This window comes from Coturnix japonica, chromosome Z, assembly GCF_001577835.2.
Source record: "Coturnix japonica isolate 7356 chromosome Z, Coturnix japonica 2.1, whole genome shotgun sequence".
NCBI lineage: Eukaryota > Metazoa > Chordata > Aves > Galliformes > Phasianidae > Coturnix > Coturnix japonica.
Genome location: NC_029547.1, coordinates 50,864,771 through 50,884,068, shown reverse-complemented (window position 1 = coordinate 50,884,068; position 19,298 = coordinate 50,864,771). Strand labels below are relative to the sequence as shown.

Here is a 19,298-nt window from a genome sequence, read left to right as displayed (position 1 = left end):
CACATTTTTATGTTTGTTCTGAATCTGGTAAAAATAACCTACAATTCTTTGGTCAGTATAATCCCCACTGCTGTATGCTGTGGCCAGAGTTGAAGAGCACTTCTCTGCATACCAGGGAGAAAGGCCTTGCTGAGAAGCACTGCTAATGGAGATAGTGTAGATACTATCAGTGTAACCATCACAGTCACAGTTGTCACCCTGACGACCTCCATTCCCTGAAGCCCACACAAAAATGGAGCCTTTTCCATTTCGGCCCTAGAGGAAATGAAAGGTTATAAAAAAGATTTCAGTCATCATAATACATTCTTAACAAATCCTCTTGTCTCTAACACGAGACCCTAACACATCTAACATTTTCAGGTAGAAAAGCACAATCTTCTATAAATATAATAGAAGACATATTTAAAAAAAAAAAAAAAAAGAAAAAAGAAAAAGGCTAATTGAGGTATCCTATCTCAGATTCCATAGTACATCATTAATTTGTCTGTACCTTTTAGTTTAACTATTCTATGTTTAGTGTCCAGGGACAATAATTTTCCTCAAAATAGGCATTAATGTTAAACACAGATCAACAGGTAAGTTTTTCCCACTTGACTGTGTATAGTGTTGAACATTTGTAGGAAAAATACTTTTTTTATTTTCCTTTCCTGTTTCCTTTTTCCCTTTTCCCTTTCTCTGTTATTTTCCCTTTCACTGCTGCTTTTCCCTTTCTCTCCTCTCCTTTCCTCTCCCCTCCTATTTTCCTTCCCTCCCCTTCTCTTCCCCTTCCCCTTTATATTTCATCAGGAGTTATTTCACTTGCACTTGAATTGTGGGTAACCAATGAAAATGATATACATAATCTGACTCTTCCACCAATTTTATTTTATTTTATTTTATTTTATTTTATTTTATTTTAGTTTAGTTTAGTTTAGTTTAGTTTAGTTTAGTTTAGTTTAGTTTAGTTTAGTTTAGTTTAGTTTATAATGAAGTCTTTCATTGTTAGCACTCACTTGCTGAAAAACAGAAAACCAGTAAGAACATCTGGCTGAAAACACTCCCTTCTCTTACAAATCCATGAACCAGCACCAGCAAACTCAGGATGTAGTTGCTCTCACTCGCTGCTTGGGCCTTCAGTGTGTAATAAGGTACCATCAGCTAACAACTGATCCTGACAGCTGACAACAGAGTGCTGCAGCAGCATGTGAACCGTCACAGCTATCACAGAGAAAGTATACACCAGCTATTTAATTAGTCTTATGCTGCGACAGTCCTCCAGAAGAGAAAATACATTTCATATGAGGAGCTAAAGTTCATGCTTTATTCTTTATTAATGTATTTATATTCACTGGAATATAAATACACTTGAAATACCTCCCCACTAAGATGAGATTCAAGCAAGAACTGAGTGACATTTGCAGCACTTAAAAATTAAAAATAAAGAAAACAAAACAAAACAAAAAGCCACATTCTTTTTGATACAAAATATGCAGGACAACCGACATCAGTTACATAAAATGAGATAATATTTTGTTTTGAGAATCAAGGCTGCAGTCCAGAAAGGCAATTATATATGTAAACAGGTGTTTTATTTCTGTTGGAGTGCTCCTAACAGCTCACAGATGCTTATGGCTATGCACATGCCTAAGTGCTTTACTGGGCCAGCAATAAAAGAGTCAGGGATTAAACTTAACTTGTTGGCAGCCTCATCTCTATGTGACTTGATGGGGAATGGAGAACATTCAGATCCTTGCCAGAAGAAGCCTGACAAATTAATGAGTAAATTTGATCCCCTCATTAAACAAAACAAGTTGGGGAAAAAAAAAAAAAAAAAAAAAAAAAAAAAAAGAAAATGTATATTCTTTACCGAATAACCTGTTTTTTTCCAAGTAGAACCACTGAACACTGGTTCCCTAACTACTGCTTTTTGCTATCCCTCTTTTCTTGCCTTGCACATCTGGACTGAGATGCTCGTTATCGTAAACCCATTCTTCAACATCCACTCTTCCCTCAGAGCGCATCACTTGTCAGACTTGCCTTTTTTCTTCTTTCCTGTCTGCTTTGTTTCCAGTATCCTCTTTTGCTCTGCTCCTGTCCATTCATTCTCCATTTTCCTCCTTTCTTGACTCTGATTCACATTTCCTTTCTATATTAGTGCCTGTCCACCTTTAGATATCTTTTCACCTCACTGGCAAGAGCAAGAGCAGTTTTTTGATAGATTCCCAGTAGCTCTGTTAGTATCCCACTTATCATCCAATGAGATCAAAAAAGCATAGCAAAAAAAAAGACACCAACTTGTAAAACCACTGTTTCCATTACTCTTCATTATGCGTTTTTACTATCGTCACTTTAATTGGAACGTGATATGCATTTATTTCTAAGCTAATGCAACTAACACAATACAAACCCATCTACAGAGCGCTAAAATGCATCAGTATTTCATACAGCAAAATATTCATGAAGCAGAAATTTTGTATTAAATTTTTATAGGCTTTCAGTGAAGAAATCCAATTACTGTTCAGTGCAAAACAAGCGGCAGAGAAGGGTGGGGGTAGGGTGAGATAAAGGCAGCAGAAGTAAGGATGGAAGAAGAAAGCTTATCTGTGGAGAATAACATCTAAAACAAGCTTAAGAAGGCTCTAATGGCACCTTTTTGAAAGTCATGTTCTAGCTGGTAATTTCTGACCAGGACTATTAAAATTTCTGTTCTCCTTTTCAGTTATGTGAATAGAGCACAAATCATTTTCATCTTCAGCCTGAGACAAACCATTTTAAAACTCTGTCCTCTGACATATTTTATTGTATTTTAAGTATCATACCTGCTCTATTCCATACTCAAAAGCTTTCTGTGCCAGTCTCCCAGGTCCCTCAACAGTTTTACCATCATCATTCGGGCCCCAGCTTGCACTGTAGATATCCACGTGCTCCGGATTGAAACCAATTGAACTGGCTTCAATAGCATCGGTGACTATTCCATCCAGCATGCGTATACCTTAACACAGAAAAACAAGCAGATTGTATTTACTTCCTGTTCTCCTCTTCCCCTTTGTTACCCGACCAGCAAAATTAATCTAAAACTACTGCACCACTACTGTGCCATAGCCTATTACTATTCATCTAAATAATAACCAGGTCAGTGTAAAACAGCATACTTACACTTTATACAGAGCTCAGGGTTCTCTATACACATTGAAAATTAACAAACAAACAACAACTAAAACAGGTGCAACAACTTGATTGCACCTGACATCTTTCTCTCTTCTTGCAGAAAGACAAGAAGAAAATATTAGTGTACCTGTTTTCTTGCTATTACATTGAGCTTCTTTGACTTAATTCTTTTCTTACAAAATCTGCATTTTCCTGAAATGGCTATTTTATCATTAAAACTACACAGGTTTTTTTAAGAGTTAATTATGACTTTGATGACTGATACACTCAGTCCACTCTATTAAGCTTGTGCTGTCTTTGTGATTCTATTTCACCAGTTCTTCATTCTTTATGACAAAAAAAATCTCATTGCTGTTTTACTGCTACATTTTTTCCCACTGTGAGCAATCCAGAGAGAATAGCGATATCTAGCCATTAACATTTTATTAGGAACTGCATGATCTAATCTTCAGAGCAAGCTTGAGATCAGCGGTACTTAAAATTCAGCAGCAGACAGTGGCTCATCTGCACTGGATCTCTTGCTCTGCAAACTCTAGACCTGCAATAGGATTGCTGCCACCATCCAGGGCTGGATGAGGACAGAAACAGCAGCAGCCTGGCAACCTTCCCACTGTGGTATACCTCTCCCAGCAACAGCAGCAATAAACGAGCTACAGGAGTCAGGACTCAGCCCATTTTCAAGGAATAAATATTCTCCCAAACCTGCCAAGCTTATATTACAGCAGCATGAGTACTATAGAATTCTGTTTATTCATTTTCTAGTATTTTCCACTAAATGGGAATTTTTCCAAAACACGTCAAGAAGAATGTGACTATTCTAGAAAAATGAAAAAGAAAAAAGAAATTCTTCCTCTTGCATCTGTGTGTCTCATTCTTCCTCTTCACTACTAAGCATTAAAAAATGCGCAAACAGCTGAACCCTAAAACTCCTAAAATCATTTGTGAGAAATCTGAGCTTTATTATTTAATAATGTTTACAAGGGGGACTTACAAACAGGAGGGATAACGACTTTTTACACATTCTGGTTGTGATAGGACAAGAGGGAATTATTTTAAACTAAAAGAGGAAATATTTAGGTTAGATGTGAGGAGGGAATTCTTTACACAGAGGGCAGTGAGGCTCTGGCACAGCTGCCCAGAGAAGCTGTGGTGCCCCATCCCTGAAGATGCTCAAGGCCAGGCTGGATGGAGCCCTGAGCAGCCTGAGCTGGTGGATGGCAGCCCTGCCCATGGCATGCAGTTGGGGCTGGGTGGGCTTTATGCTTCTTTCCAACTCAAATGATTCTATGGTCATTTCATATTAATGAGTGGCAAAAAATGACAAAGGAGTTAATTTGCTCCACCACTGATACCACTGTCACACATAAAGCTGAGAAAAGAATCAAGGTATATCCTATGTCTCAGATTCTAAAAATACCACTTACCCTCCAGAAGTTTAAGCTTGTAATGCTTTGAACACTCCTATTTCAGGTGGCTTAGAATTGTGAGATTCAGTCATAGCAGTGTGCTGTGAGAAAATATCTGCCTGTGTGAAAATGACTGAAAGCTTTGGGCACTGAGTTGTAACACATCATGAGATAGTGGGAATGCAGAGAATAGTATACAGATAATTCCCAAACAAGACCAAGCCAACTGAGCTGATAAATAATGTAGCAAGGAATAAAACAAGATCACTGATAACACACCGATAAAAAAGGCTCAAGAAAAAATAAATAAATCATTGCCTTGTCTTTATAATCTCCAGAAATGCTGCATGTTTAAGCCAACCCAGAGATTTGACTGCAGTAATATTTCCTTAAGCAGATTCCAGTGATCTGCTCTTGCATACATTCTTCCGCGTGCCTTCTCTCATCATCAGTCCCACAAATTGAAAAGCAGGCAAAGCCCAAGGTAATTTCAGAGACATAGACACATTTGCATGGCAGAAGGCTATTTTTAGCAACATATCACTATGTTGGAACTCTCAGCCCAGTCCTTTGTAAAATGAAGCTTCTTCATCATTTGATTTCTATGGTAGCGCCAGAGAAATACTGTAGCGTGGTGTGATGGTTAGATGTGCATGAAGATATATAAACCCTGCTTTACTCCAAATACACACACATTACTCAGCTCTATTCAAAGAAAGAGGTTCGTGTTAAAAGAAAATGAAAGTTTTCATTTTTAAAAATGACATTAGTAAGCACTTGCTTCATGCCATACACAGAAAAGCCCGTGGGTTTAACAGACACAAGATCTTGAAAAAGCTTGTGCAGATTTCAGAACAGGGCCAGAAATTAACATGACAAATTAGAACAGACAAGATTTTTAGTTGGTATTTTTAGTTAGTATCATTAAGACAAGGTTAAAGCAGTCTCTGCTGTGGACTATCAGAGAGCAACATACTCCAAGTGTCAGTCTCTTTCTCTGAAGCATATATCCCTGACTTTCAGAGACAATGCAGTGGCTCTGAATCACTGAATGCATGCAGCATGGCAAGTGGTACAATGAAATAACTGCTAAAAGAAGCCTTGCTGAACTCCTGTCCAACACAAGCATTAAATGCACCATTTATGCACTTAAAAAGAAAAAAAATAAAATAAAATCCTGTAAAGAAATAAATCCTGCATAGCTCTCATTTCAAAAAAAGCCTTCCAGTGACCAGCCAGAGCAGATTCCAAATTTAGCTAATCCTTTGAAGACTCCTCCTATCTTCTATTGCTCTTTGAACGAGTTTTTGTTACATCCCTTGCATAATCAGGGTAGTCATACATACCAGCTTACAATTCATTTCAGCTTCCTTAATTTTCTCCTTCCTTGTCCAGGCACAAGTAGATTTTTTGGATTTGGAGTGCTAGACTGCTTTCCCTAATATGCATTTGCAAATGAAAACTGTGAAAAAACCTTCTGTGTAGATGCAAGTAACTTAAAATAGTGGCACAGCAGGAGTTCAGATATCACTGCAGCTTCATCCATTTTGTCTTGCTTTGAAAATCTGGCATCCTCATCGTGTGAGTGAGATATTTTATTTAAACAGAGCATGACAGCATAATGCACTGTGGCAAAGGTAGACTGCAAAGCTGACATTTGTGACAGCTCAGTAGAGTAAATGGGAACCTATGAACATAAGACTAAAATGGTGGGAATGGCGGTTGAAGGTGTCAATTGCCACTTAGCATCCCTTTGTTTAAAAGGAAAAATTGAGTAATGGAAAAACCAGGACTGTAACAAGTATCTTCCTCTGTGCTAAATAACCATTTACCATTGATACTTTGATTATAACTAGCTCATAAATGACTAATGGATTGAACTTTTAATCACCTCTTCAAAAAATGAAAATAATGATGGACAAGCATAAATATCTATTTTCAAAATTAATTTATGATATTAATCACAGCACTATGAGTATCTGGACTGACATGACTTTTTTGAACATAACTGTGTAGATAGAAATAATGCGCTGTAAGCAAAGGATAAATTTGGATATATTTTCGTCTGTTCTGCTCAAATCCTTCTCCCCCATGGCAACTTCTCCCAAGATAACTGGCTGCAAGAAGTGGATCCATCATTCTGCTAAAGATACAGTCTTTTCTCTGGGTTGTTTTTACCATCCATATTATTATTTTCTTGTTACTGTTTTCTTTCTACATATTACGTGATCTACCTATACCAAAGTGAAAAGCAGAATGCAGAAAATATGCTGGAATTTAAGAAACAGTTTCACTCTGTCCTGTAGCCTATAACTGCAAGAGTGATGCTTCCTGGTTTCCATCTACATCAGACATCTAACTATTCTTGGTTTCTTACCTCCAACTTTAGAATTGTAGGCTACTCCAACTCCACATTTTCTATTGTTGGCTTGCATGGCAATTTCTCCTGCACACCGTGTTCCATGCCTGGATAAATATAGCAAGAGTAAATGACCTCTCATAACCTAGACACTTCCACGTAACTTGTACAAAAAGTCATCAGTAACTTTCTTGATGTGGTGGGTGTCTTGAACTGAATTTAATGTAGCTATTTAATAGCTTTGGAGTTATATTCATATTAGACAAAAATATCTGTTTTCCATAGACTTCAGTCAGTATAATTTTACGTATTTAATTGTCAAATAATCATCACGACAAGGTGACAAATAACCAATCTAAGACTCACTGACCTATTAGTTACCGTTATTTTAGTAGAGCATAACAGTAGTGTAAAATTATGGTGCTATGATGTTAATTTTTTTCAGAACAAAACATGAGTGAGACTTTTTTAACCACACTTTTAGATATTCTTTTCCTAAGGACTGTCTTTATTTAGGATTTAAGAAAGTTAGCCTTTAAAGTATCTTCACCACTGCTAATTTTTTCTTGTAACTATGTACATACTATGTTTTTGTTTTGGTTTTTTTTTGTTTTTTTCCATAGGCAGTTCTTTATTAATTGATACAGAAAATCTTCAGGTAAACGTATTTGCAGAAGAGTTTCATTATTTAATACTACAGATTGATATTCAAATAACTGTTTGAATGCTTCTGGGCTGGGTTCCATTTACTTATTAATAAAGATTAGGGATAATACAGGTAGATATAAGAGATAATGTAATCAGAGCAAGAGGATAATGTGCTCCTGCTCTTAAATAATGCTGAAGTAAAGTAGAAATATTGTTTTTCAAATGCCTTGTTCATTGGACGTTTATCCGCTGATTGACTGCATTTTTCCCTACACCATGATTTATGTTGTTGTGGATGCTATCGTACTGTTTGACAGACAATAAAGAACAAGTGCTTTGGTTTCTCACTGCATCATCATGGAATAGTGGCATCCCAGTTGGTTTAATAAATTCACTTATTATTTCCGCAAGCTTTTAAACAGGTCCCCTCTGTTCTCCTTCTGAAGGACAAAACCTTCACAGAGCTACTATGAATACTCCCAGGTGTGACAGATCCGCTGTGATGTCCTGCTGAGTACCAGAGGGATAGATCAAGGAAATTCTCCACTCCTTCTAAGACACACAAGTCCATGAAACAAATTGGCTGGTGCCTATGTTCAAACCTTTTGAAACTTCCTATGTTATCACCTGGAAGACACTCAGGTCAAAACCAATCTACAATGTTTCCAGACACCTTTTACATGGAAGATTTTCCAGGAAGTAAACATAACCTTTTTCAGAGTCACAGCAATACAAGAGCATGAAGTCAGAAACATGACTGCATCTGTGCCCACCTGCACTGAGCTAGAATGCATGCTATTAGCCCAGAAGGTAATGCCAAAATCATTAACTAAGCTACAAAAAAATGACCAGGTGGAATGAGATTTTTTGGGCAGATTCCTCTAAGAAACATTATCTTACAGAGTCCTTCATAAGTGATGCATTTTAATATTCCCAGTGCAAGGCAGGGAAAGTCAAAATCTGCTTAGGTAGATATTATTCTACAAAAACACAAGGGGATATGGACAAAGTGTTTTGTTCAGCTTACAGAAGTATATCAGACCTTACACATACTATGATACGGAGAAAATCATGATGTGAAAACTTAAGTGCTTTAATTTCCAGTGTCTGTGAAAATGTTAGTGTGAATGAAAATACTGAAGTTCTGTACTAGGAAACACTTTTTTACTGTGAGTGTTACCTGAACACCAGCACAAATTGATGAAAGGCTGCAGAATCTCCATCCGTGGAGCACTCAAAAAGCCTTTTGGCCACAGTCCTAGGCAACTATCTCAAGGGGTATCTGATAGAGCAGGACTTGGAGCAAATTGGTTCAGAGATTTCTTCCACCTTCAACCACTCTCTGGTTCCAAGGCACAAATTTTCTTTTCATATATAATTCTAATAGGGGTCACAGATACTTCCACATTTGCATGTTATAACACAGAAAGTATTGCACTGTTTTGTTCTCTTCACACAACTGGGAGGCTACTCACTTGTTTTCGTTTGTTGGGTCATATCTAGGAAATGGATCATGGTCGTTGTCATTGAAATCATAACTTGCCTTTGGATCCTGCATTTAAAAAACAGAATTTATTGGGACAACTAGAAAATAGGGTTTTAAATGTATAACAAAATGGGTTCTAGAGCCTGTATTTATTTATTTGGTGTGTTTCATGCTGACAGCATTCAAGTGCATAGAATTTGATGAACATTAACAATTCCATAATTTTTTCATGGAGCTTTAATAATTCAGCATTAAACCACTGTATACAAACATGTACACAACTAAATCCACTGAGAAAAACAAAAGTTACCTTTGCTAAATAACATTCAACTTCCTGTGACACAGACCAGGCTCCAAATTATGCCTGTGGCAAACATTTCATTCTCTATAATGTAAGAGCTGCCTTGCAGAACAAACAGCGAGACAGCAAGATTGTCTGCATATCAAATTTACAGTTAGTTAACTTACTCCATAGCAATCTAATGCCTAAACTTACATAGTTGGCGTAGATGTCAGTGTGATTCCACTCCAAGCCATCATCTAATACTGTGATGACAACACCCTTGCCTGTAATCCCCTTTTGCCATACAGGAATAACATGGAGATCCAGTTTGGGAAGAGATGGAGTTATTCTTGTATCTTGCTGAGGAACAGAATGGATTACAAATGCGTTAATATTTGCAGCCACTTGCACACAGATTCAAAGACACATTCTAAAGGTTCCTCAAATCATTTCAGGCTGGATTTGTATATTTTGTACAAACTTTGAAAAAATAAAACAAAAATGAGTTTGTTCAAATACCCATAACACCAAAAGACAGCACCTCAGTCACCTAAGGCTTCCACTTCTGAATAAAAAGCATGTTCTATTTATTAGAGGTATGCAACAAAAAGATGGTAATAGTAGAGACATAGCCATTAACCTTGGAAAACTGAGTTAATAAGCAGACCTACTAACTGTTCTTTAGTCCTGATGAGAAGACACTGAGTAGCTGTATTTTCTCCAAACGTGTTTTCTCCTTTGACATTCAAGTTAGCCAGAGCAGAATAATTAATGGCTAAAACAATTAAGGCAGTTGTTTGGCTAGGAACAACTGTGCTGAATCACAACTTTCTGTTTACTACCCTCATTACTGCTCCTGTGGTAAATCAGCTGGAAGCGTGAATCATCTAGAACTTTCCTTCCACAGCAAGTGGAAGTACTCTCAGAAGAGCATCTCCTAAGCAGGGCATTTTTCCTCTCTAATATTAAATGTACAGTACATACATCGAGTTTTGAAGCTTCACTTATTACACTATAAAAACAGAGACATAAAACCCAGCACTTTGTGTTTTCCTGTGCATACTAAATTAGTTGATCACAGGTTTTTAATTTCTTTGTTTCCAAAAGAATAGTGGACAAAATATGGGGCACAGAGGAAGAAAGATGTCATGGCAATTCTTTCACTTTTTACTTCCTTTTCTGACTGCTGCTATTGAGGGAATTTTTGAGGTTTCAAGTTTTGTTCTTTAGAATCCATAAAAATATATTTTTTCCTCGTGTTGGTTGAAGGCACAGAGAATGAAAGTTAGAAACTGGTGTCATTAATCAGATAATAAGTAATTTACTACAAGGCAAGGATAGCATTTCAGAAGAAACTGGTGCATTTAGTCAGAAAAAAAAATCAATGCGTACTGCAAACAAGAGTAAGCATTGTGCTTTCTGTTTCTCATATAGGTAAACTGGAGGGAAAAGGAGTGCAAACCACAGGAAAGTGGGAAGTGGAACTGGGTCTCTTAGAGAGCCGGACTTTGCTTTTTTCACACACTCACACACAAATATATATATATACACACACACACATATATATACATACACATATATAATGTATATAATATATATATAATTTTTATATATTATTTTTTATATTTTATATATATATATAGTTTTTTATCTCTGTGTGTTTTTGCTTTTGTCCATTACAGACATCTTGGATACCTCCTGCTTCCTATTGAAAGCAGGTAAACAAGCAAACACTTTTTCAGCTTCAAAGAAAAGAAAAATTCCTAAAGATAATCATTTTCCATGTTGAAAAGAAGTCTGCAGTAATCTTCAAAGAATTATTTTATGCTATATGTTTTATAATTTACTTTTTCCAGTCCAAAGGGAAGAGAGGACAAAGCACAGTGTGAACAGCCTAGAGTTTGGTCAGGTTTCTCTAAACTGAAATGAAGAAAATAAATTAAGTGACTTCTAGTCACTTGGGCTGTGTTTGTACTTTGAACATCTTTCTTGCTATACATCTTTTAACCTATCCCCATTCAGAGTGAAAACACTGACATCTAGACTGAAAGTACAGTGAGATTTCTTGTGGAAATACAGACTCTCAAAAGAAACTGTACAAAATATGTGATTAACTGTATTTCTCACTTGTCATATTCAAGCTAGAGAGGTCAGGAAACTTCTTTTTCTTAAGGTTTTGAACACGTGATCTACACCGAATCTCTTCTACTTACATCCTACACCAAGAGGTTCAAGGTGCCTGTTGCATGTGCATGCATGCTTCTGCTTTCTTATGGAGTATGCTCTCCACACTGTCAGTTTTAATGAAGGAACATGCACCCAGCTTCAGACATGATAATGGAATTCTTACATGCTGATGACATACATTTTTAAGCTATAAAAAGGTAGATTTTAGCTAATAAATTGTGCCCTATTATCCACCCCTCTGTTACTTACAGAATAGTACAGTTGATGGCACAATTAAAATCCACAATAAGTCAAATTCTTACCAGATACCACTGCTGATTCCACATAGGATCATTGAAGAGATTCTCTGCCGAGTCAGTCACAGCAGCACGCTTAGTTCGCTTCTTTTCATACTGCTGCTCTGCCCATGACACCTGCAGTTATTTACATAGATGCAAGAAGTAAGCCATATACATGGGGACTTTCTTAGCCTAAAGGATCAGGGTTTTCCTCTCACAGAAATGTACTGATGCCTAATGCAAAAAGAAAAAAGCAATGCAGTACAGTGTACTTTAGGGAAGAGGACATGGTGAAATCACTATGCAATGCAATTAAAATCAATAAGTACAAGTTAGCAGTTGAGCCCCAGTGAATGCCAAACAAAACTGGCTTTTATATAAAATGTGCACTATGGTGAGAAGGTTATTTAAGAAGCAAATCTACAGCCTGCTTCTTTATCCTGTCTTCATTCTAATGACTATAGACTAGAAGTGGGAGTTCAAAGAAAAGATGAAAGATTATCTCAGGCTTTAGTCTAGCAGTCATGCCTACGATGTTACCCACAGCTCAGCTGGACCTTCAAGTCTCCTTCCAATTGGTGTTTTGAGGTGTGACCAGTTAGTAAACTCTGAATATGGGACTAATTTCACCACTGGCATAAATCCACTTAAGGCAAATGAGAGCCAAAACATTTCAGTGTGTTTTGCTAATGCATCTTTACACTGAATTGCGTAGCATTTGCACATGAACACAGCATTCTCTACATCAGAAGGCTACATTTTAAAAGTGTTTCTCACTCTTGTTCCTTTCAGTGCATTACTAAATTCAGTTCAAAACAATATGATACCCATCTCTGTTGTGTGGTCCTTTTGGAAATAGGAATAAATGTTACCCACTGCTAGCATGTGGACAGTCACTCTGACACAGACTGAGGTGATGCTTTCCCAATTTCCAAAGAAGCAAAGCAAGCTTGTGTTTGAGAGACTGGTAGGGTCCTGCTGTGAGCCTCAGGTGGAGACTGCTTTGAATCTAAACCTTTTGCTTTAAACATCTGAATGTATTTCAGCATTTTTGCCTGCTGTCATCCCATAACTTTATGCTCCTGACATCACCATATATAACAAGAGTGAGTTGGAAGCTATCATAATAAAAATATGTACTAATTTGATTTAAATATTTTTCTCTTTTTTTTTTTCTTTTTTGTGAAGGAAAATTTAACGAGAATTCATCACAAGAGCATAAAACGTTAAAAATAGAAGATACATCAGGCACATATACTGAAAGTTAATGCCATTCCCTTTGCTATATATTTAGAGAAAAAAAAAAAAAGCCTAACAAGCAGCATTAGTCACAGAAGACGAATATGCCAACACAAGTGTAAGCATCCTAAACTGCATTACTGATACACAGGGCTGTGTGTACTTGTGCCCAGGTTAAAACAATTACCTTTGTCCCTCCTCCATGTCCACAGCAAAGCTTGGTCTCTTCATCACCCAACAGTAATTAAGAATTGACAGCTTCCATTCTCGCTGTTTTTTGATGTGGACAGCTGCTCTCAGGGAAATGAGCTGGAACTACCGAGCACATATGTCTGACAAACAAGCCAAACGTTTGTCACTCAGCAGCTGAGCAAGGTTCAGGCTATCCATCCACTGCAAGAGTGGACCAGACCTGGCACTCACCAGTATGTAAAGCAGTGAAAAGGATTGGGATTCAGGTCCCTGCTGGAAGCAGGGAGGAAACATATAACTGTATCCTTTTGAAGCATCCAGTGCCATCATCTGCTTTACCATGAACACTGGGACACCCATAGCAGATAAATGTTCAGGTTAGAGGCAAGCTTTGCCCCCCGGCTTTCACTCTTAATGTGCTGTAAAAATCACAAAGGCACTACATAAAGAAAAGCAGGATTGTTTTCACTCCCTCCCTTTTTTAAGAATGAAATTAAGTCTTTTTAGTGGGCTGTTGCTCTTCAGAGGAAAGGTCCATGTATAACTACACAGTACTGCATGATTACTTTGTGTTTATACACTTACATAATAACATAATTGCACCTCATTCATTCACATCACTAATTTGCATACTAGATGGTAAATAAAAGGAAAATTGGAATAAATTTAGCAAATTACCTGCAGCACTGTGAAGCCACTTTTGAGTGTATAAGTCTACAGCAGTGTATAAAACCCCAAAAAAGACAGAACATCTCAACCTGGAAGCAACCAACAGGGATCATTGAGATCAACCCCTGGCTCCACACAGTGCACCCAAATACTGTGTCTGAGAGATTTTAATCAAAATGCTTCCCGAACTCCAGCTGCTTGAGGCAGCAGGTAAGAATCAGAACACACAAACTTTACTGCTTACACTGAACTATGGCTTTGAATACCCCCCGTTAGAATGATTTCACCTCAAAGATTTCAACCATTATAGCAGTATTTGAAAGGAGGTAGATGGAAATGGACAGCTCTGAACTAGAACACACAAAACAAATATGCAACCTCTAACCCTCCCTTAAATCTTCATAAGATCTTTTCTCCTAAGTGACATTTGCACCCTAAAACTTCACTCCGATAACCAATTACTTGCCCTCAAGTGATATGTCCTTACACGACTCAGAATGTTCATACTGGAGATACTTGACATTTTGGACCACTGCTGCAATAAAGCTGATCTGAAATTCAAATGTCAGCGTTCTGATATGTTTCTGATACTGTTTGACAGCACCCTTCACTGTTCCTTAAATTTGCCACCCACTGTGTTTCCTTACCATGTTAACAAGCAAGGAAGCTTCTCTCTTAAGTACAGAGAAATGGACAGCCTGCTCCATGGGGCATGCCTTAGGTACAGTCCATAAACCCAGCAACTCCCTTCTCTTTTTTTTCCCCCCAGTGTTCAATCACATTAAATCAAACCTAATTTCTATAGCAATTGCACAGGCATGGCTTGATTGCATCTATGGATTTTTTACTTTAAACCCTGTGGTTCCTCATTCATATTTTCATCAGCAACAGATCTGAAATTCCAAACCTCTGCAGTGCTGCGTATCTGAAATATGCAACTGGAAAGCACTTGCAAAAAATGCATTGAGAGGATCAGACTCTGCCAGTTAATGACAGAATAATTAAGTATTATTCAACACAAGCTGAATGCTGAATGCATCAGTCTTGCAAAGCGAGGAAGGACTGCCAGTGACCTCATTAGGCAGTGGCAGTACACTGCCAGAGCGGACAGTGGAGAAGAAGGGATGCAATACTCACCCTCTCATCATCAGAAAGCCTCTTGGTGATGTGAACAGCACTTCTCCGGGACCGCCGGGGGTGGCTCTTATGTCTGAACAGGTAGTGATTTTTGAGCGACCCTATCTGCAAGACAGAGACACACCTTCGCTCCAGAAAGGTGTTTCCTTACAAACAGCACATACCACACTCATAACCAACAGCACGGCTTTGTGCCTGAAAGGGCAAAGAATCAGCCCTCAGTTGTGTTACTCTGAAGTAAAACGTTATTCAAGTAGTGCTTATCACAGACCTAACACAGAAGGTATGGGGGAATAGTTTCATTTACACTAATGAAGTTGCATTCATTAGTAGCAGAGCAGTCAGCACAGCAGCGCTTCTCGTGCAGTAGTGACCAGCACCTTCAGACCATTCAGACAGACTGAATGACTGGTAAGACAGACAGACTGACAGACCGACTGGCTGACAGGCTGACAGACACTGAATGACTGTCTGACACGCTGACTGACTGACACACTGACAGCACAGCCGGCAGGCGGACCGACTGACAGATCGACCGACCGACAGACTGACCGGCTGACGGACTGACAGGTACAGCCGCGCTCCCACAGGAGAGCAGTCCCACCCGCGGCACTTCGCAGGGCCGTCCCTGCCCGCGGCTCAGGTGCGAGAGCTCCGTGCGGATCCCGATCCCGCACCGCGCCGGCACCCGCCGATGGGGCGCTCTCGGAGCGAGCTGCCCCGGACCCCGGCCGGAGGAGGGACGGAGCCGTCACCCAAAGCGGTTACTCATCCCTGACAACACTGACGTCACGGCATCCCGAAAAAGCGCCGGGAGGGCCTGCGGGAGAGCGGCCCCGCGACGGCGCCCCAGGGCGGGGCGGGGAGCCGGGGGGCCAAGCCCCGTCCCGCCCGGAGCCCCCGAGCAGCACGCGGGGACGCCGCGCCGGGGGTGCGGTGCCCGCAGCATCCCCGAGCTCGGCGGGCACCGTCCGGAGGGCAGAGCTCCGGGGACCCCTGACCCGCCGCCCGCCCCTACCTGCCCCACGAGGTCGTAGTCCAGCTCGTCGGCGATGGCTCTGGCGGCGTCGGGGCCCGCCGGGACCTCGGCCGCCCACTCGTTGAGGAACTGCCGCTCGGCGCCGCCGCCGCGGGCCAGGCAGCAGGCAGCCAGCAGCGCCAGGGCCGCGCACCGGCCGGCTCGGCGGAGCCCGTCCATGGCTGTGGGGCGGCGGGACGGCGTTGCTAGGAGAGAGCTGCCCGGCTCGGCTCGGCTCGGCTGGGCTTGGCGCGGCTCGGTGCGGCGCGGCACAGCTCAGCGCGGTTCGGCTCGGTGCGGCTGCCCGGGGCTGCGCGGCTCCCAGACCCTCCGGTGCCGGAATGGAAATGAGTGTTTACACGTCAAAACGACGACAACCATCCTGACGTCAAGTGTACCTGGCCCCCGAGCGGGGTGGTGATTCCCCACGGGGCGGGCGTTCGGACGGGCGGCGGGGGCGACGCCCCGGGGACGCGGGGGATGGGGCGGGGGTGGGGGGGAGCAGAGCCCGTTGCCGTGGTGCGGAGCGGCCCCGGGGGTTCGGGAGGAGCCGCGCTCGAATCCCCGCACGATCCGAGAGAGAATGGAACGTGTGTTTGAATGGAGCTCCCGACCTGGGACTGCGGGACTGAGCGATGCGCGTCGCTGCGTCCAGCTCCCATAGGGATGCGGCGTGAATTGGCGCTGCTGCCCAGCCTGGTGGGGTGACAAATGTCCTCACTCTGAAATGGGACTGCTCACTGTATTTAACTATTATTCAACTTTTTAACTGGATGTTTGAATGCTTTAACGCTGCTTGCGGTAATTTAGCAGGTACACCTACCCAACTCCTCGTTGGCTTTTAGAATAGGAAGAGCATGGAAAACATAAATGCGAAACGAAGACGAGTGAAAACAAGGCATTTTTAACAGGCTGGCGTTCCGGCAGGTGGGGCAGGCACGAACTGAGAGCCTCCTCGTGTTTCTGCTGTGAACAATGCGAGAGGAGTGTGGGCAGTGCACCCATGGAGCAGAACAGAGTGGGAGTCCGAGTGGGGCTCAAGGGAAGGGTGTGTCCGTAGTGAGCACACCGAAGCACCGATATCGCTGAATGTCAGTGTAGAATGTCCATAAAATTATGTTACACCATCCTGACATTCAGCACCACGCATGTTCTGCAGAACTCTAAGCAACCCAGGGTCTGTCAAAATCAAGCCAGGGACTGGATGTGATTCCTGTTCAATTCAATTTATTGTATTCACCACAAGATTTTCTCAGTGCTTACTGCCAAAAATGTATTTTCCTTGCCTTTCTGGACGGATGCCATATAGATCCCTCTGTTCCACTTTTAGCACTGTGTTTCTGAGGTTGCCTTTGAGTGTGCTCTTCCTGTCAAACCACCTCTGGGTCCATGCAGGCTTTTTCCTGCGTCAATTTTACTGGTACTGTTCTACACAGAACACAAAGGACTTTCCATGTCTCAGTTCTCACTACTGCTATTGCACTTTGGCTTCAATTATATATTTGATACTCCACAAGTACATGGAAACATCTGTATACAGAAATGAAATGAAAGCCACTCATCAGTATGGTGATGATTTATATTCACAAGACTCCCTGAGACTGTCTTGAAAATCTGCATGTTCTTTTCCAAATTCTTAATTCATTCCACTGTGCTTTATTCATGGGGAAATCGTTTTGTTCAGACCTGGAGTCAGGTGTGCGCAGGTGCCTGAGCTCTGACACAATATGAGCCACGTGCTGTGAGGACTTGGCTGTCCTATCCATTAATGAGCACTGCTGTCCAACCCTCTCTGCTCCCATCTAATAATAGCACAATGAAGGGAACAGCTTGCTCAGCAGCCTCAGGTGGAGCCAACAGTAATTGTTTTGTGCTCCACCAGAACTTCAGGTTTGTTCTTTATCTGTGGAAGATACATGTAGCCCCTGGAGCACCCTGTGGTATTCCCGTGAGCTCAAATTCAGACATAGGAACAATTATAAAAGGATTATTTGTACAGTATGGCTTTTATAGACAGGCTTACTTCTAAGTGACCTGGTTTCTCATAAGGATTTATTTCCTTCTTGTGGAGAAATGTTAGCAAATAAATGCTTGGTTTTATTTTTTAATGCGATCACTGAGCAGGAATCAGTTGTTGATGTTCAGGATTCTTCCTGTGCAGGGAACCCATCTCAGGGGTACTTGGAAGTGCTTCTGTTTATGTTTGGCTTCTGGCCATCTGGAGGATGATGATAATGGACATGTCCTCATACATCCTGAAAAGTTACACCCACTACACTACTATAGGATACAGCCAATATATAGCCACTATTTCTTGGAGCTTAATTAGTTTTGTGTGCATGTTTTGGGTTTTTTTCTTTCCTCCTCCTTCTCAAAAGGCTAATATGATTTCAAGCTCTAGCTTTATGTTCACACTCAGATTTCTGATCCTTCAAAAGATGCCTATGAGAAAGGGAGACAGACCACCCCTGAGAAGCCAAGTGCTTACATGAAAAGTCCTATTCTCTGCTTGTTAGTAGGGCTGAAATACTTACATGATAGCTCATGTTTGAGCCCCAAGACTTGCACTGAGGGTCATGGTTGGTGGCCAGGGTGATGATAGGCTGACAGTTGAACTAGACAAACTTAGTGTTTATTTTCCAACCTTGATGATTCTATGAATATGTTACAATTTTTGAGCTTGACTTGCTGCTTAGCTGCTGCAGCATCATTCAGGATACCTGGTCCTGTTTGCTGCAGCATGTGCTGGTGAGAAGACTCTGCTGGATGCCTGGGGAGCAGGGGCCAAGAAGAGGAAGCAGTGGCTGGGGTTTCATCTCTGCTCTAGCTGGTGCTGATTGTTTCACCACATTCCCATTGGCAACAAATCCATCCTGCCACATTTCTGCTTGAGATTGGCCAGAGCAATGTAGACACTGTTCTGCCAGATGAAGAAAGGTTGGGAAGCTCAGAAGCTTCATCACCTCTGAATGGCAGCTGGTAACCAAAGAAACATATTGATTATAAGATAGGAAGCACAAGCATGAAACCCTGAGACTCATGAAATGAGAAAGCTGTCACTCAAATGAAACTTAAAAGAGATTAAGTTGTATTCCTTTATTTTTGTTCACCTTGTCGAAGAGGATCAATTGTGTTAGCAAGGCAAACAGAGAAAAAGCAAAGATAAAAAGGAACAGATCAGATTGGACATTAGGAGCAATTTTGTTGTACAGAGTTGTGAGGCACTGGTGCAGGCTGCCCAGGGAAGTG

The 19,298-nt window shown here is 40.9% G+C and overlaps 1 protein-coding gene across 1 annotated transcript in view; it reads right to left on the bottom strand.

The window, feature by feature from the left end:
* Positions 1-16,229, bottom strand: part of PCSK1 (proprotein convertase subtilisin/kexin type 1) — a 29,459-nt gene extending 13,230 nt beyond the window's left edge. Inside the window, exons 1-8 of the mRNA XM_015849709.2 lie at positions 16,050-16,229; positions 15,032-15,136; positions 11,819-11,929; positions 9,543-9,689; positions 9,036-9,112; positions 6,931-7,019; positions 2,799-2,971; positions 43-255 (exon numbers count right to left, since the gene is read on the bottom strand). Coding sequence (XP_015705195.1) covers positions 43-255; positions 2,799-2,971; positions 6,931-7,019; positions 9,036-9,112; positions 9,543-9,689; positions 11,819-11,929; positions 15,032-15,136; positions 16,050-16,229 — 1,095 coding nt within the window. The remainder of the gene's footprint in view (positions 1-42; positions 256-2,798; positions 2,972-6,930; positions 7,020-9,035; positions 9,113-9,542; positions 9,690-11,818; positions 11,930-15,031; positions 15,137-16,049) is intronic.
* Between the last annotated feature and the right edge of the window lie 3,069 nt (positions 16,230-19,298).